General features: G+C 38.4%; 1 protein-coding gene across 1 annotated transcript; it reads right to left on the bottom strand.

Annotated features, from left to right (window-relative positions):
• Positions 1-3,091: 3,091 nt before the first annotated feature.
• LOC121986592 lies at positions 3,092-6,076 on the bottom strand. The gene is made up of 4 exons (XM_042540551.1): positions 5,149-6,076; positions 4,380-4,596; positions 3,890-4,171; positions 3,092-3,803 (listed from the first exon to the last, which is right to left on the bottom strand). Exons 1-4 carry the CDS (start codon positions 6,074-6,076, stop codon positions 3,092-3,094), a joined length of 2,139 nt encoding a protein of 712 aa, XP_042396485.1.
• Between the last annotated feature and the right edge of the window lie 8,998 nt (positions 6,077-15,074).

The raw sequence follows: 15,074 nt of genomic DNA, 5'->3' as shown, positions 1-15,074 counted from the left end.
TTATCTCACTCACACAAAACTACAAGTTTAGACAGCCATGCTACTGTGCTTCCTAGTGTATCGTCGAGATAAAACATTTCATCATTTGGTCGTATCAAGTCTACCTTCTCCACCAGAACTTTATCAACCCAAACCTTCCAACAAGATCCTCCAAGAGGAATGTGATGCACTTTTGCTTTTGGATCTGTGGATGCAACTCGACCTTCTGCAACAACTCCCTCACCACACCAATGAAGTAACTTACATTTATGATTATCATGGACAACTTCACTATTCACATTCTTCAGCTTTGCCTGCATATAGTTAAACAATATAAAATTATTAATATGACATGATGCTTAAACAATGAACTTTTGGTTTATAAGGCATACAATTTGAATATAATTACCTGAAATTGTTTTGCACCATTGATATCAATATCATTCTCAATACCGCTACTAATGCCACCACTAGCAACCTAATTTGACACACAAATTATGTCAAGTAATGTCATCATGTAATTAAATCCAATAATTTAACTATACATAACTTATTTTATCTAATGATGGTTAATTTACTAACCTGTTCTTCATCATTTTGTTGCCTCATACTTTGGAGAAACATGGACCTCATTTCTTGTATTTCTTGTTGAAAGTTATTCATCATACTTTGAAGTTGCTTAATAGTTTCATTTTGTTGAATGCAAGCTCCAATTTTTGATGGTGTAATTCCAAAGCCCAACCCACGCACTCTACCTCGAGCTTCCTTGCCAAATACAATGCTAATTGCGTCATCGGCAATGCTAGTTGTATTTAAAGATTCAGGTGGGCATTCTTCTATTTTTCTCTATCAAATAGAACAAACAAATAATTTTTTAGTAAATAACAAATTTTTCTAACGTTTTACAAAATTCAAAAAGATAGTTTTATTACCATTTTCTCTCCAACAGCTTCACTACTAGGTTGCCCATTTTTTTTCTTGTGAGCCTCAATCCAAACTTTTGATCTTGTAATTGGTGTATCTGCAGGACTTTTTTTTTCCTTAAGTATGGAACATATAGAATATATAAAAAAATCATTAGAAAAGAAATTTAAAAGATGTATCATTGCTTAAATAAGAAAACTTTAAAACAAACTATCCATAAAGTTGTATAAATAATAATATTTACCATCATGTTGGCTAAACGGGCATAACCTCTTCGGCTCATTGTATGATTATGGTCTTGTTTTACCCTCATTTCTCTAAATTTGGCGCTCTTCTCCTGAGAATTAAAAGATAATCAACAAGGAAAAATACAACCATGAGCAGTAACAATCTAAGAAAAAATTCATAGTAAGGATACAGATTCTAAGATATTCAAAAATCTAAGAAAAAATTCTAGCATTCTGTTTGTTAATTCTTGACAAATCTCTATCTTCATTTCACTCTTCAATTTTGCTGCACGCTATTTTACAAGAAAAAAAAAACTTGCAGAAAACTGAGGCCCAGCTGGCTACCACCAAGCCAAAAAAAAAGCGTGCAGTTTTCTGCTGCAGCCTGAGGCCCAGCTGGCTACCACCAAGGCAAGAAAAGCTTGAGCAGCTACAAGTGAGGCAAATCTTCTTAGGCTGTAAGCTTGCTGCAGTATTGTAGTTTTATATTGTTCAAGTTTATTTGCTAATACATCCGGACAGACGAATAAGATTTGAAAGTTGGTCTAATATTGGAAGACTACAACCTTCCAATATATACACCATGCTTGAAATAAACCATGCTTGCAGTATAAGTGAGGCAAATTGCTTGAAATAAACCATGCTTGCAGTATATGCACCGTGCACTAAAGATGGCACCAGATTAGATTGTCACACTAATGGAATTACTAAAGACTACCAATATCTTTACCAGATTAGATTGCAAACACATACTACTGTGGCAATCAGATATTACTAAAGCTGATTGCTAATACCAGATTAGACTGCCACACTAAAGTTGATACTAAAGCTAATACCGATTGCCAAATAATATCAGACTACCAATATCTAATCTGGTGCTAAAGATGGACAAAATCAAATTCGTAACGGAATTACTACAAATGGAAGAGAGGTTAGAATATATAGTTAACCAAAATTACTACAAATGATTAAAGTGAGTGAGCATATGATACTACTTACTGATTTTGGTCCACAACAGTGAATTAATACTTACTTGAAAGGAAAGTGACAGTGTCTTCTTTACAAAAATGTCCCACTGATTTTGGTATATAAATTCGGGCTTCAAAAGGCTAAGATCTCGTGAAGCTGCTTGGCCAGTATTAACTTCTCGTATAAGTATCTGCACCCTGGACTTTCTATCACGCCACAACTTACCTAACTTTTGAAAGATTGTTTTCTTTTCCCACTCCTCAACATTAAAATGTAGCTGTAAAATATAAAGCATGAATATATGACTAAATTTTGTTATAGAATTAGAAAATAATAATTCAGTGATAGATGACATTACCTGAAGACAACTCCACATTTTACTTTTCAAATCTTCATCTACGTCATTCCATCCATCCAATGTATATGGAACAAATTCTTTTACCATACAACCAAGAAAAGATGCATACTTCACCGAATTATCTCCAATTGGTTGTCCGAACTCATTACGCTCTAGCACTTTGGGATTTTGTTGGCCACTAACCAACATCAACTTTGATGGACCTCATCCCTTTTTCCCATCAATTTTACTATCATCAACTGACTCTTTACCATGCAAAGGTTGTGAAGAATCAAAGGCAGTGTTAGAGTCCATTCTCGATAGTTGATTAACAATTTTTTCCTACAAAATAGCATAAAGAGATGTTGAAATGCATAAGTGTACTTATTAAAATAAACCAATAATTAAAAAAGGATTACAATATATCACCTGAACTTCAACTATAGATTCTCTACTGCGTTTTTTGCCCATTTTTTCCATCATTTGAATGCTAAATAATGACCTGATAAAATATGTAATATGACATGATGCACCACTGAAATCTTGTAAACTAGAACAAAAATATATTGCAAAAGTAAATAAAGAGAAGTGGAGTTTGAAAAGAACATTTATTTGTTGAAATAAATAACTATAAATCTACATCTGAAAAGTTCAGTCATGGGATATCAATAACATCAATTCCCTCACACTCATTTCTGGAATATGGTTCTTTCTCAGTAATGTTAATCTCAAGTCTAGACACATCAAGAGGTTTTGATGATGTATATGCATCCTCTTCAAGCAAATCCATGTTATGAATACCTCGAGGTGGCGCTTTTAGCAACACATACCAATTTGATTCATCATTTTCCCTAGAATAGAAAACTTGCTTTGCTTGTGATGCTAAAATGAAAGGATCATTTTCAAAAGTCCTTAGTCCTTGGTGTAAGTTGACAAGTGTAAAACCATCATCCATTTTGATACCAGTTCCAGGATTAGCCCAATCACACCTAAAAACAGGTACTTTGAAAAAATAATAGTCTAGTAACACAATATCTCGTATAACCCCATAGTACGATTGTCTTCCTACTGTATGTGAATCAGTAGAACTAGATTGCCAAATAGTATCAGCTTCAACTGAAACACCACTATCTTGTGTCGACCTTCCAACATCAATTGTGTGGAACCGATGTCCATTTATAATATAACCTGTATATGATATAACATGCTTTCTTGGACCATGTGCTAGCCATTGAATCCGATCTGAAGAGTTATCAAGAACATGTTTTGATAACCATTGAGCAAATGTTTCCATATGTCGTTTTTGTAACAGTGTTTCATTACTTGAGAAACAATGATATGTTTGTTTAAGCTCCTCAATGTGCATCCTATTTAAAATCATTGAAAAGTGATTGTTAAAATATATGAATCATGCAATACACCAAGAATATTAGGGTTGCAATTTAATACTCACTGTATGTAAGGATCAATTTCTGCAGTATTGAACAACACATATCGATGTGCTGCTTGTAACAAATGTTCTTCTAAAATAATTTCTTTTCCTTGAGAAATGGGGCGACCTTCCACTACTCCATTTTCCAAATCGTCATTCCGATTAGATCGGAGACCAATACAAGCAGCTTTTTTTATATAAGCACTACAAAATCGCATTCGTTCTTCTGCAAGGTAACACTCAGCTATGCAACCCTCTGGCCTTGCTCGGTTCTTCACATAGCCTTTAAGCATTTTCATAAATCTAAATAATTAAAAATCACATGAAATAAATGTTGATAGAAAAATCTAAGTTGTTGTATGATATTAAAGTAGTAAAAAGATAAATTATTATTTATTACCTTTCAAATGGATACATCTAGCGGAATTGAACTGGCCCACATAGGCGAGCCTCTCTTGCTAAATGAATTGTCAAATGAACAGAGATGGTAAAGAAAGCTGGTGGAAAGTACCTCTCCAACATGCATAAAGTTTCAGCAATATTCTCTTCGAGTTGTTCTAGACGGTTCCTATCTAACACTCTTTGACATAACTCATTGTAAAATGCACAAAGCAAAAATATAGCATTACGTGGACCTTTTGGTAAAAGACTTCTCAATGCTACTGAAAGCAATTGTTGCATAAGAACATGACAATCATGAGATTTCAACCCAATAAGCTTTCGTTCTTCTAAAGAAACACAGTTACCAATATTTGAGCTATAACCATCAGGTAACTTTATTTTCTTCAACCTAGAACAAAATACGTCCATTTCTTTTTTAGACAATGTGTAAGGTGCAGTCGGCAAGTGATACATGTTTTCTCCTTTTTCTTGAGGATGTAATTCTTTTCTAATATTTAAGTGCCTCAAATCTTTGCGAGCGTTAACACCATCTTTTGATTTTTTTTCTTTAAGTTTAACATTGTACCTATGATATTCTCGTAAACATTCTTTTCAACATGCATAACATCTAAGTTATGACGTAGCAGGAGCCCCTACAAGTTTAACCATCAACACATTTCATATATTAGTTCAAGATTCAAAATAAATTGTGCATAAAATATAAAAAATTTATAAAATACAATTAATAGAGTGCAAAATAACTTACACTCCAGTATGGAAAATTGAAAAATATTGACTTCTTCTTCCACATTTGAACTGGTTTTTGAACTTTTTTTGAACCATCACGCTCCTTCCTCTTTTTCTTTATATTATTGATATCTTTACCCATTTTTTTTTACCCCAGTCATTTTCAATGTCTTTCAATACATTAAGAATTTCTAATCCATTCAGAGGCCTAGGTTTTCCTTTTGTCTCTTTATTCCCATCAAACCACTTCTTCTTCTGACGGAATGGATGATTAGGAGCAAGAAATCTCTTATGCCCTAAATATGCAAACTTTCTACTATACTTAAGCCACATAGAAGATATGCCTTCACCACATATTGGGCAAACAAATTTCCCTTTTGTGGCACATCCAGCTAAGTTTCCATAAGCTGGAAAATCATTGATTGTCCACATCAAAATAGCTTTCATATTGAACACTGACTTGCTAAATGCATCATACGTCTCCACGCCAATGTCCCATAACTCCTTCAAATCCTCCACTAGGGGTTCCAAGTATACATCTATATCATTTCCTGGTTGCTTCGGGCCTGGAATCAATAATGTCAACATAAGATTTTCCTTCGCCATGCACATCAACGGAGGAAGGTTGTAATTTACTAAAATAATTGGCCAACAACTATATCTAGAACTAAGATCACCAAAAGGGTTGAATCCATCTGTTGCAAGACCAAGCCGGAGATTTCTAGGATCTGATGCAAAAGCTGGCCACTTATGATTTATCGTATCCCAAGCTATTGAATCAACTGGATGACGCATCATATAATCATGACTTTTATGGTTGGAATGCCAAATCAAGTCTTCAGCCTTTTGTTCTGATTTAAACATCCTTTTCAATCTTGGTATCACAGGAAAATACCGTAGCACCTTTTCAGGAACTCCTTTACAAACTTTGGTGGTGACTTTGTCTACCTTCCATCTTGAAGAACCACACTTTGGACATGAGTCCAAATCTTTAAGCTCCTTTCTAAATAGACAACAGTCATTTGGGCATGCATGAATCTTCTCATATCCTAAATCAAATGGTTTTAACAACTTTCTCATTGAGTAAACATCCTTTGGAAGTGTGTTTTTTTATGGAAGCATGTCACCTAAGATCTTAAGGAGCTCATTGAAACTATTGTCAGTGTGACCATTTGTAGACTTGAAATTGTATAATGTAACGATTGCTGACAACTTCGTGTAAGTTGTACAACTAGGGAAGAGAGGAGTTTCTGCATCTACTAATAAATCAGCAAATTCATAATCTCTTGCCTCAGACATAGTGTGGTCAACGCTTTCATCAGAGGCAAAGGCATCTTTATATAAGTTATATGCCTCTCTAGTTTCATCCTCCTCTTCCTGAACTCCTCTTGAACTACTTTGACCTTGAAAATTTGGAGTATAAGTTTCACCATGGAAGACCCAAATTGTGTAAGAAGGATTGAATCCGTTAATAATTAAGTGATTGTACACTTGGTCAAATTTCATATACTTCTTATTTTTGCAATGTTTGCAAGGACATAAGATTACTTCACGTGTTTTGGCATAGTTCCTAGCTTGTGTAAGAAATTTTTGAACCCCTTCTTCATACTCGGGTACAAGCCTTGAAGGAAGATGGATCCATTCCTTATCCATTTTGTAAAAAATGGTCCTTGATACTAATAAAATTGATCCGGCGGTTAGGGCAGGAGACTCTCATTTTGAGGGGTCAACGCCACGTGGAAGTCAAAGGGCCAGGTGGTTGACCGGAGAAGGATGGGCCGACATCCCGGCCGGCCGACCGATGAATAGCCGATAGCAAAAGGCGCCCTGACAGGGGTCGGGGTTCCGGCGCTCGATTGAATAGTAACGAAGGGCCGAGCGGAAGTCATGCTCGGCCGAAGACATAAGGTAACATACTGCTAGCAGTCCCTACATAACACCTTACCGAAGATCTCCCCAGCATACCGATGCAGACGGCAGGCCGGACGTGATGTGAGTGCCCTGGCATGGGGTAGGGAGAGAAGATCTCCCCAGCCGGCCGGACGTGATGTGAACACCTTACCGAAGATCTCCCCAGCCGGCCGGACGGACGCCCTGGCATGGGGTAGGGAGAGAAGGACAAGGAACATCTTATGACAGCTGTCAAGTCCTATGACTAGGCCATACTCCAAGCCTGGCGACGAGGTGTTCTACTGTCCCATCGAAGACGTGCCTGGACTGTAGCAGTATGGTGTCAGGTAAGCTTTCTGACAAACACATACCGAGGTATGGGCTAGGGACACGTGTTTGCCTCGGTAAGTGTGTGTGAGCTCTTTCACCGCTCTATATAAGGAGCCTTATACTTCGCCGGAGGTACGCGTTCTATAATTTTTGAAGCCACTTCTTCACTACTCGCTTACCTGACTTGAGCGTCGGAGGGTCGTCGCCGAGAACCCCTTCCCGGCCCGACTTCTGTGTAGGTCCGCCGGAGGTTCGTGTGACCAGTCGGAGATCTACGTCATCGACCCGGAGAGCGCCACGTGCCCAGCGTCCGTTGATTCAGCATTCGGACAGGATCAAAAATAATCTGAAAAAAATAAATAAAAGGAAATTATCCTATTTTTATAAATAATTTTAGTGTTATAATATTTAATCCATCAAATTTTAGAAAAAGATAGACTTATAAAAAAATGATATACAATAGAACAAAAAAATTATATCTGAGTATTATCAACTTACATATATTACTCAACTCAAAAACATAAATAAAAGTATCAGCAACCTAGTAAATAAATTTTATACTAAATCAACCAATTGTGTTCAACTTCCAAAGGTTGTAAATCAAAGTATAAATTCACATCCAATATCTTAATTATGTTTATGAATACATAAAAAAGATAACATAACACCTATTTTTCATGAACATTGAAAAAATAACATATGGATGTTTGAAATCAATCTCAAAACAATAACTATACAAATATTTAAAATCTAAAAATGATCACCACCGAGCACAATAGACAAATTTGTATGAATAATAGACCTTTTAGAATCAAATCCAAGAGAATTAACAACATAATCGTTGTCTGGTTAATAGACAAATCCAAGAGAATTAACAACATGATCATTGTATGAATAATAAACCTTTTAGAATCTAAAGTAATTAATAGACAAATCCAAGAGAATTAACACCACCGAGCACAATAGAGTTGAAACAAGATATTGGATGAATAAAGAATGTGTATGAATAAAAAATTTGATTACATCTTTTAGAATCAAATCAAGTAAAAGCTAAAATGAATTAAAACAGTAGTTACATTTTCAAAGTTACAAAGTAGCAAAAAACAAAATATGAAAAAAAAAAAGCATGAGCTTAAGTCTGCTTAGTAACATTATGAGCATTAAAAAGTTTAGAAGTCCTATGAGAGTGAGCTTCACGTGCCACAATGTCTACCATAAAATTGCCTTATCTAAATATATGAGAAATGTAGCAAAGATGAGTATCAAGCAGCATGCAAATCTATACTTGAATAAATTCATGAACCACAAATCTTAAGCCAAGATTGGGATGAAGCAATGAGTTTGTATAGCCTAAACACATATTGAGTAAATCTAACTTGCATTGTTATGAATTGGCATTGTTTTTGTAACTAGCCGGTTAAAATGGAACTAGTCTAATCTGGTAAAAATCTGGATTGGACCAGTTCTGCATTAATGAAAATCGGACCAATTCAAACCAGTAGTTACATGCCTAGTAAGGGAAATTAAAATTGAATGGCAAACAAATGGACTCCAAGGCTAATGTTTCTTCTCTAACTCCCTCTTATGGCTCATCAGCCTCTTTCTGTGAAGTATCCATATCTGGAAATCCCTAAATGACTTGTTTTCTTTGAAGCTTATAAAAACGTTCATATTTTCTATAGAGTTCAAAAATATTGAGGCTTCATAGGGTCTCCAGCTATGGAGTGTTATTCTTTCAAGAAACCCTAGAAGGAAAATAAGAATGAAAGAATTCTGAAACAGGGGGTTTACATGAGATGAGAAGCGCAGTATAAATCTGAAACCATGACAGAAATCTCCTTGCTAGAAAAAGGAAAATAAGAACAAAGAATGCTTTAGATGTAGAGAAATCTACCGTCGCTGGAGAGAATAGCAAGAAATCTGTTGTCGCTGAAGGAGAGAACAAGAGCGCGAGAAATCTGTCACTGCTGGAGGGGAGAACAAAGATGAGCGCAAGAAATTTGTTGCCGCCGAAGGAGAGAACAAGAGCAGCAGAAACCTGTTGCTGCTGAAGGAGAGAACAAGCACGAGAAATCTTCGCTGCTGAAGGGGAGAAAAAAGGCGTGCACGAAGAGAAAAAGAATCGGCGCTAAGAGGATGGCGCGAGAGATTTGGGGATTTTAGGGATTTGGCGGTTTGTTATATTAATATATTTGTAATCTTTAATGAATAACAACGTGATTTGAGCGCTGTAAATATTACATTTTATTATAAATTAAAAAATTTATTGTAACACTATTAACAACGTGCAATGTACAGCGTAAATATTTAATTATAACAGCATACATATAGTTTGCTGTTGAAATAACTATTTACGGCATGCATTTTTTGCATGTCGTTATTTGTATAAGTTGTTATAATATTAACAGCACACATCGATGAGCGCACCGTAAATACTAACATTGGCGGCGTGCTTTAAATGTGTGTCGTTGATGCTGAGCCGTGAAAAGCTATATTTGTTGTAGTGAAGGAGAGAAAGTAAAAAAGGAATCTCACATACTCCTCTAGGTACCCTCCTTTGTGACCTTCACTCCACCTTATTCACTTGGAACTCAACTCACTCACCTTCACCCTTGCTTAGAACTCACGGCAACAACAGCAAGGAGGAAGAAAGACCAAGGAAGAAGATGATAGAATGAATGCACACATCAATACACAAAACCAAAACCTCCACACTACATTAGTGTGGCCGGCCACACCTTGTAACCTCCTCATTTAATGTGGCCGGCCACATTAAGTGGTATAAGATGTGTAACCTCCATGAGGTGGCACACCATTATGAGGTGGAAATGATGTGACAAGGTTAGTCATGCCATGTAGGATGAGTCAACCTTCATGATGTGGCAATACATCAAGTCAAACTTGATGTTTCAACTTCCATTTAGTCAAGTCAAAATTGACCAATTATCTTCCTTGTTGAGTTAAATTCAACCTTTGATTCAAGTCAATTTGAATTTAATAAATCTCAATTCATTAATATAAATTGACTGAATGAATCAAATTTAAATTAGACTCATTCAACAAATCTAATTGAGTCTAACTCAATAAGTCTAATTTGAATCCAATCTTTGGTGCATCATATGAACCTAATCCAATTGGTTCATCATATGAACCCAATCTCCATCCACTTGTTCTTTGTGTGTGACCCAATAGGTTCTTGTAAAGTTGGCAATGTTTCTAAACTCCTTTAGAAACATAAGCAATGAGCGGCATCTAGCAATACATCATTGCTACCCAAGTTACAAGAATGTTGAGATCCAACATCACCTTGTGACTACTAATTATGACTCCTCACAATATGTGACATTGTCCTTCTATCCTAGACATCTAGATTGATCAATGTGAGGCATAGACCGTGTCATCCTCTAATCAATCTAAATCTTGAATTCCAAGTAGACTAAATCGATCAAATGAGCTCAACATCTCATGTTGACTCATTTGGGTATGGCCATGCACTTCGTGGTCTAACTCTATCAAGAATACCGATGTCGCTCCCGTCATATGGGAGGGATATATCCCATCTACATCACTCACATCCCTCTGCATAATTCGTTATATACCCAGTAATCGCCTTTATAGTCCACCCAGTTACGGGTGACGTTTGACGAAACCAAAGTACATAACTCCTTATGTAGGGAACCATGGTGACTTCAGGTCTATGGACCAATAGTCATACTAATAGTCACATGAGAAAGTATATGACACTCATATAACGATCCATGATACTTTCTCATGGCGGGTCATTCAGTATACATTCTCCAATGCATACCCATGTGTCAACTTGATATCTTCATATCCATGACTTGTGAGATCAAGTCATCGAGTTGTCCTACATGCTAGTCTTATTGCATTAACATTGTCCCTGAATGTTAATACTCGACTAGGAATGATTTAGAGTAGTGTTCCCTATATCATCTCACTATCGGTTCAACTAACCGATTGATATAGGTGAGAACCGTCTACTCAAGGACGTTATTATACTTAGTTTATTTGGCACCAATACAAGTAAGTATAATAACCAAAAACCAAATGCCTTTATTTATATATAGAATATGATACAACAAGTCCAAAATACAATCATCAAATGATTGGCTCTAGGGCTCTAGCTAACAATCTCCCACTAGCACTAGTGTCAATCAGTGTAGGCTCTAAGCCCCAATGACCTAGTGTGACCATCATGCTTCCTCTGTGCCAAAGCCTTGGTCAAGGGATCTGCGATGTTAGTCTCTGTAGGTACTCTGCAAATCTTCACATCTCCTCTCTCGATGATCTCTCGAATGAGATGGAAGCCAGTAGTATGTGTTTGGTCCACTGGTGTGAGCGGTTCCTTCGCCTGTGCTATAGCTCCATTGTTGTCACAATAGAGCTCAATGGGTCAAGCAATGCTAGAACCACCCCAAGTTCGATGATGAACTTGCGGATCAAAGCGCCTCCTTTCTGCCTCGATGCGAATATACTCTTGTAGAACCACTATCGATCCTACTGAACTCTTCCAACTCACGACCACCATTAATGCAAAACACGAACCCCGATTGCGATCTATAGTCATCCCGATCGTCTGGAAGCTAGCATCACTGTAACCCTTTACGCCTAGCTCATCATTGCCTCCATATATCAAAAATATTCTTTAGTCCTTCTTAAGTACTTAAGAATATTCTTGACCGCTATCCATTGACTTTCACGGATCTGACGGTATCTGCTCGTCATGCTCAAAGCATACGAGACATCGGTCGAGTACATAGCATGGCGTACATGATCGATCCTATGGTTGAGGCATAAGGGATCTGATCCATGCGGTCTCTCTCCTCTAGAAGAGGGACCTTGAGTCTTGAAGACTCACGCCATGTGACATCGGCAGAAATCCCTTCTTGGAGTTCTGCATGGCAAACCGAAGGAGTACCTTGTCAATGTATGTACTCTGACTTAGGCCAAGCAATCTCTTAGATCTATCTTTATAGATCTGTATCCCTAGAATGCGGGATGCCTCACCTAAGTCCTTCATTGAGAAGCAACTCCCTAGCCAGGTCTTGACAGACAGAAGTAAAGGGATGTCCTTCCCAATGAGTAGTATGTCATCCACATACAATATGAGGAAGACAATTATGTCCCCTACAACCTTCTTGTAGACACAAGGCTCATCTTCGTTCTTGATGAAACCAAACTGTATGATTGCATCATCGAATCGAAGATTCCAGCTCCGAGAAGCTTGCTTTAGTCCATAAATGGACCTATGCAACTTGCATACTCTACTAGTATGCTGTGGATCTACAAAACCCTCAGGTTGTATCATGTACACATCCTTGAGCAGGTTTCCATTCAAAAACGCAGTTTTGACATCCATCTGTCATATCTCATAGTCATGGTAGGATGCATTAGCAAGCATGATCCGAATGGACTTAAATATCGCTACTGGAGAAAAGGTTTCATCATAGTCAATACCATGAATCTGCTTGAAACCTTTAGCTACCAAGCGACCCTTATAGATAAGTCCATCCATGTCAGTCTTTCTCTTAAAGACCCACTTACACCCAATGGGTTTTACCCCTTCAGGTGGATCAACCAAAGTCCATACTTGGTTGGTGTACATGGATTCCATTTCGGATCTCATGGCCTCTTGTCATTTCTCGGAATCTGGTCTCATCACAGCTTTTTGATAGGTGGTAGGCTCATCCTCTATGAGCATAACGTCATCATGGTCAGACAAGAGAAATGAGTATCTCTCAGGCTGACGACGTACCCTATCAGACCTGCGAAGAGGTAGGTCTACTTGAACTGGTTGTTGTTCCTCAACTCCTTGTGGAACATCATCCACAACACTTTGTGGTTCCAGTTCAATTTCCATCGAGGCATCAGTGCTATTATTCGCATCTTGAACTTCTTCAAGATCGAACGTGTTCCCACTAGTCTTTCTAGAAACAAAGTCCCTTTCTAGAAAGACCCCAGTCTTTGCCACAACTACCTTGTGCTGACTGGGAATGTAAAAGTAATATCCCTTAGTTTCCTTGGGATATCCAATAAAATAGCACTTGTCAGATTTTGGTCCTAACTTGTCTGAGACTTGACGTCTAACGTAAGTCTCACAACCCCAAATCCTCATGAAAGACACCTGGGCATCTCTTCCAGTCCATATCCTATATGGTGTCTTTATCACGGCCTTGAATGGAACTCGGTTGAGTATAAAAGCTGCCGTATCTAGAGCATAGCCCCAAAGGAATGTCGGAAGATCTGTGTGACTCATCATAAATCGTACCATATCTAATAGGGTACGATTCCTCCTTTCGGATACACCATTCCACTGTGGTGTTCCAGGAGGAGTGAGTTGGGATAGAATCTCACACTCAGCTAGATAGTCACGGAACTCATGGCTAAGGTATTCTCCACCTCGATCTGATTGAAGTATCTTAATACTCTTGCCAAGCTGGTTCTGTACTTCATTCTTGAATTCTTTGAACTTTTCAAAGGATTCTGACTTATGTGTCATCAAGTACACATAACCATATCTACTGAAGCCATCAGTAAACGTGATGAAGTACCTATAACCGCCTCTAGCAGCGACATTGAAAGGGCCACATACATCACTATGTATAAGTCCTAACAAATCAGTCGCTCTTTCGCTGTGCCCACTAAAGGGAGTCTTGGTCATCTTGCCTCGTAGGCATGACTCGCATATCTCATATGATTCTAAATCAAATGAGTCCAGCAAACCATCCTTATGGAGCTAGGATAAGCGCTTGTCATTTATATGACCTAAGCGACAGTGCCAGAGGTAGGTTTGGTTCATGTCATTTGACTTGAACCTCTTGGTATTTATGTTATAGATAGTGTTAGGATCGATGATCGCGGCTAGAGAGGGGGGGTGTGAATAGCCGACCCCAAATCTTCGCGTTTCTTTCTACAAACTAGGGTTAGCGCAGCGGAAATAAAAACAAGAAATGAAGACAAGAAATCAAACCTCAATACGCGTCGATGTAACGAGGTTCGGAGATGAAACTCCTACTCCTCGGCGTGTCCGTAAGGTGGACGAAGCCTATCAATCCATCGGTGGATGAGTCCCCGGAGAACCGGCTAATATATACTCCTTGTGGGTGGAGAAACCTCGCCACAATAACTCTTGCAACAGCAAGATAGAAGTACACAAAATACAAAGAAGCACAAGACAATATGAATGTAAAACAAACACGCTTGCCTTCTCGTCGACTGGTTGAAGCAGCAACTTCACGAGACGCCTACAACAGCAAGAACCCAGTCGAAGAAGCTCACACGAAGCTTCGGAACTCAACAAAGCTCAAGAGCACAGCAGCAGCTCAGTAGGAAGAAGAGCAAGAAGAAGAAGAAGAAGAAGTAGAGGCTCGATCTCCTTTTATAACCCGCGAAGAAGACAAGGAGACTAGCCGTTGTGTCACAACGGCTAGAACACTGATGATCGCTCCACCGATCGATCCAGAGCCTCTCGATCGGTCATGGGGACCGATCAAGCTAAGCCTGGACCGATCAGATCAGCTTCACCGAGAGTTGCCCAACTCTCCGATCGTCTCCTGATTGGTCCGTGGACCGATCGAGGGTGCATGGATCGGTCCACGGACCGATCCTCCTTTCTCTTTGCTTCGTTGCTTTCGATCGGTGCCCGCACCGATCAAGAACCTCGAGAAGCCATCGATCGTTATCGATCGGTCACGCACCGATCGGATACCAACAGATCGGATCGATCCATCGACGATCCAGAGCTTGGTTTTTGCCCAAACCAAGTTCCAAGTCTTCCAAACCAATATCCGGTCAACCTTGACCTATTGATATCTCATGCTTAGCATCTGGTCACTCC

This window comes from Zingiber officinale, chromosome 5B, assembly GCF_018446385.1.
Source record: "Zingiber officinale cultivar Zhangliang chromosome 5B, Zo_v1.1, whole genome shotgun sequence".
Taxonomy (NCBI): domain Eukaryota; kingdom Viridiplantae; phylum Streptophyta; class Magnoliopsida; order Zingiberales; family Zingiberaceae; genus Zingiber; species Zingiber officinale.
The sequence above is the reverse complement of the archived record's forward strand: the minus strand, read 5'-3'. Positions and strand labels throughout refer to the sequence as shown.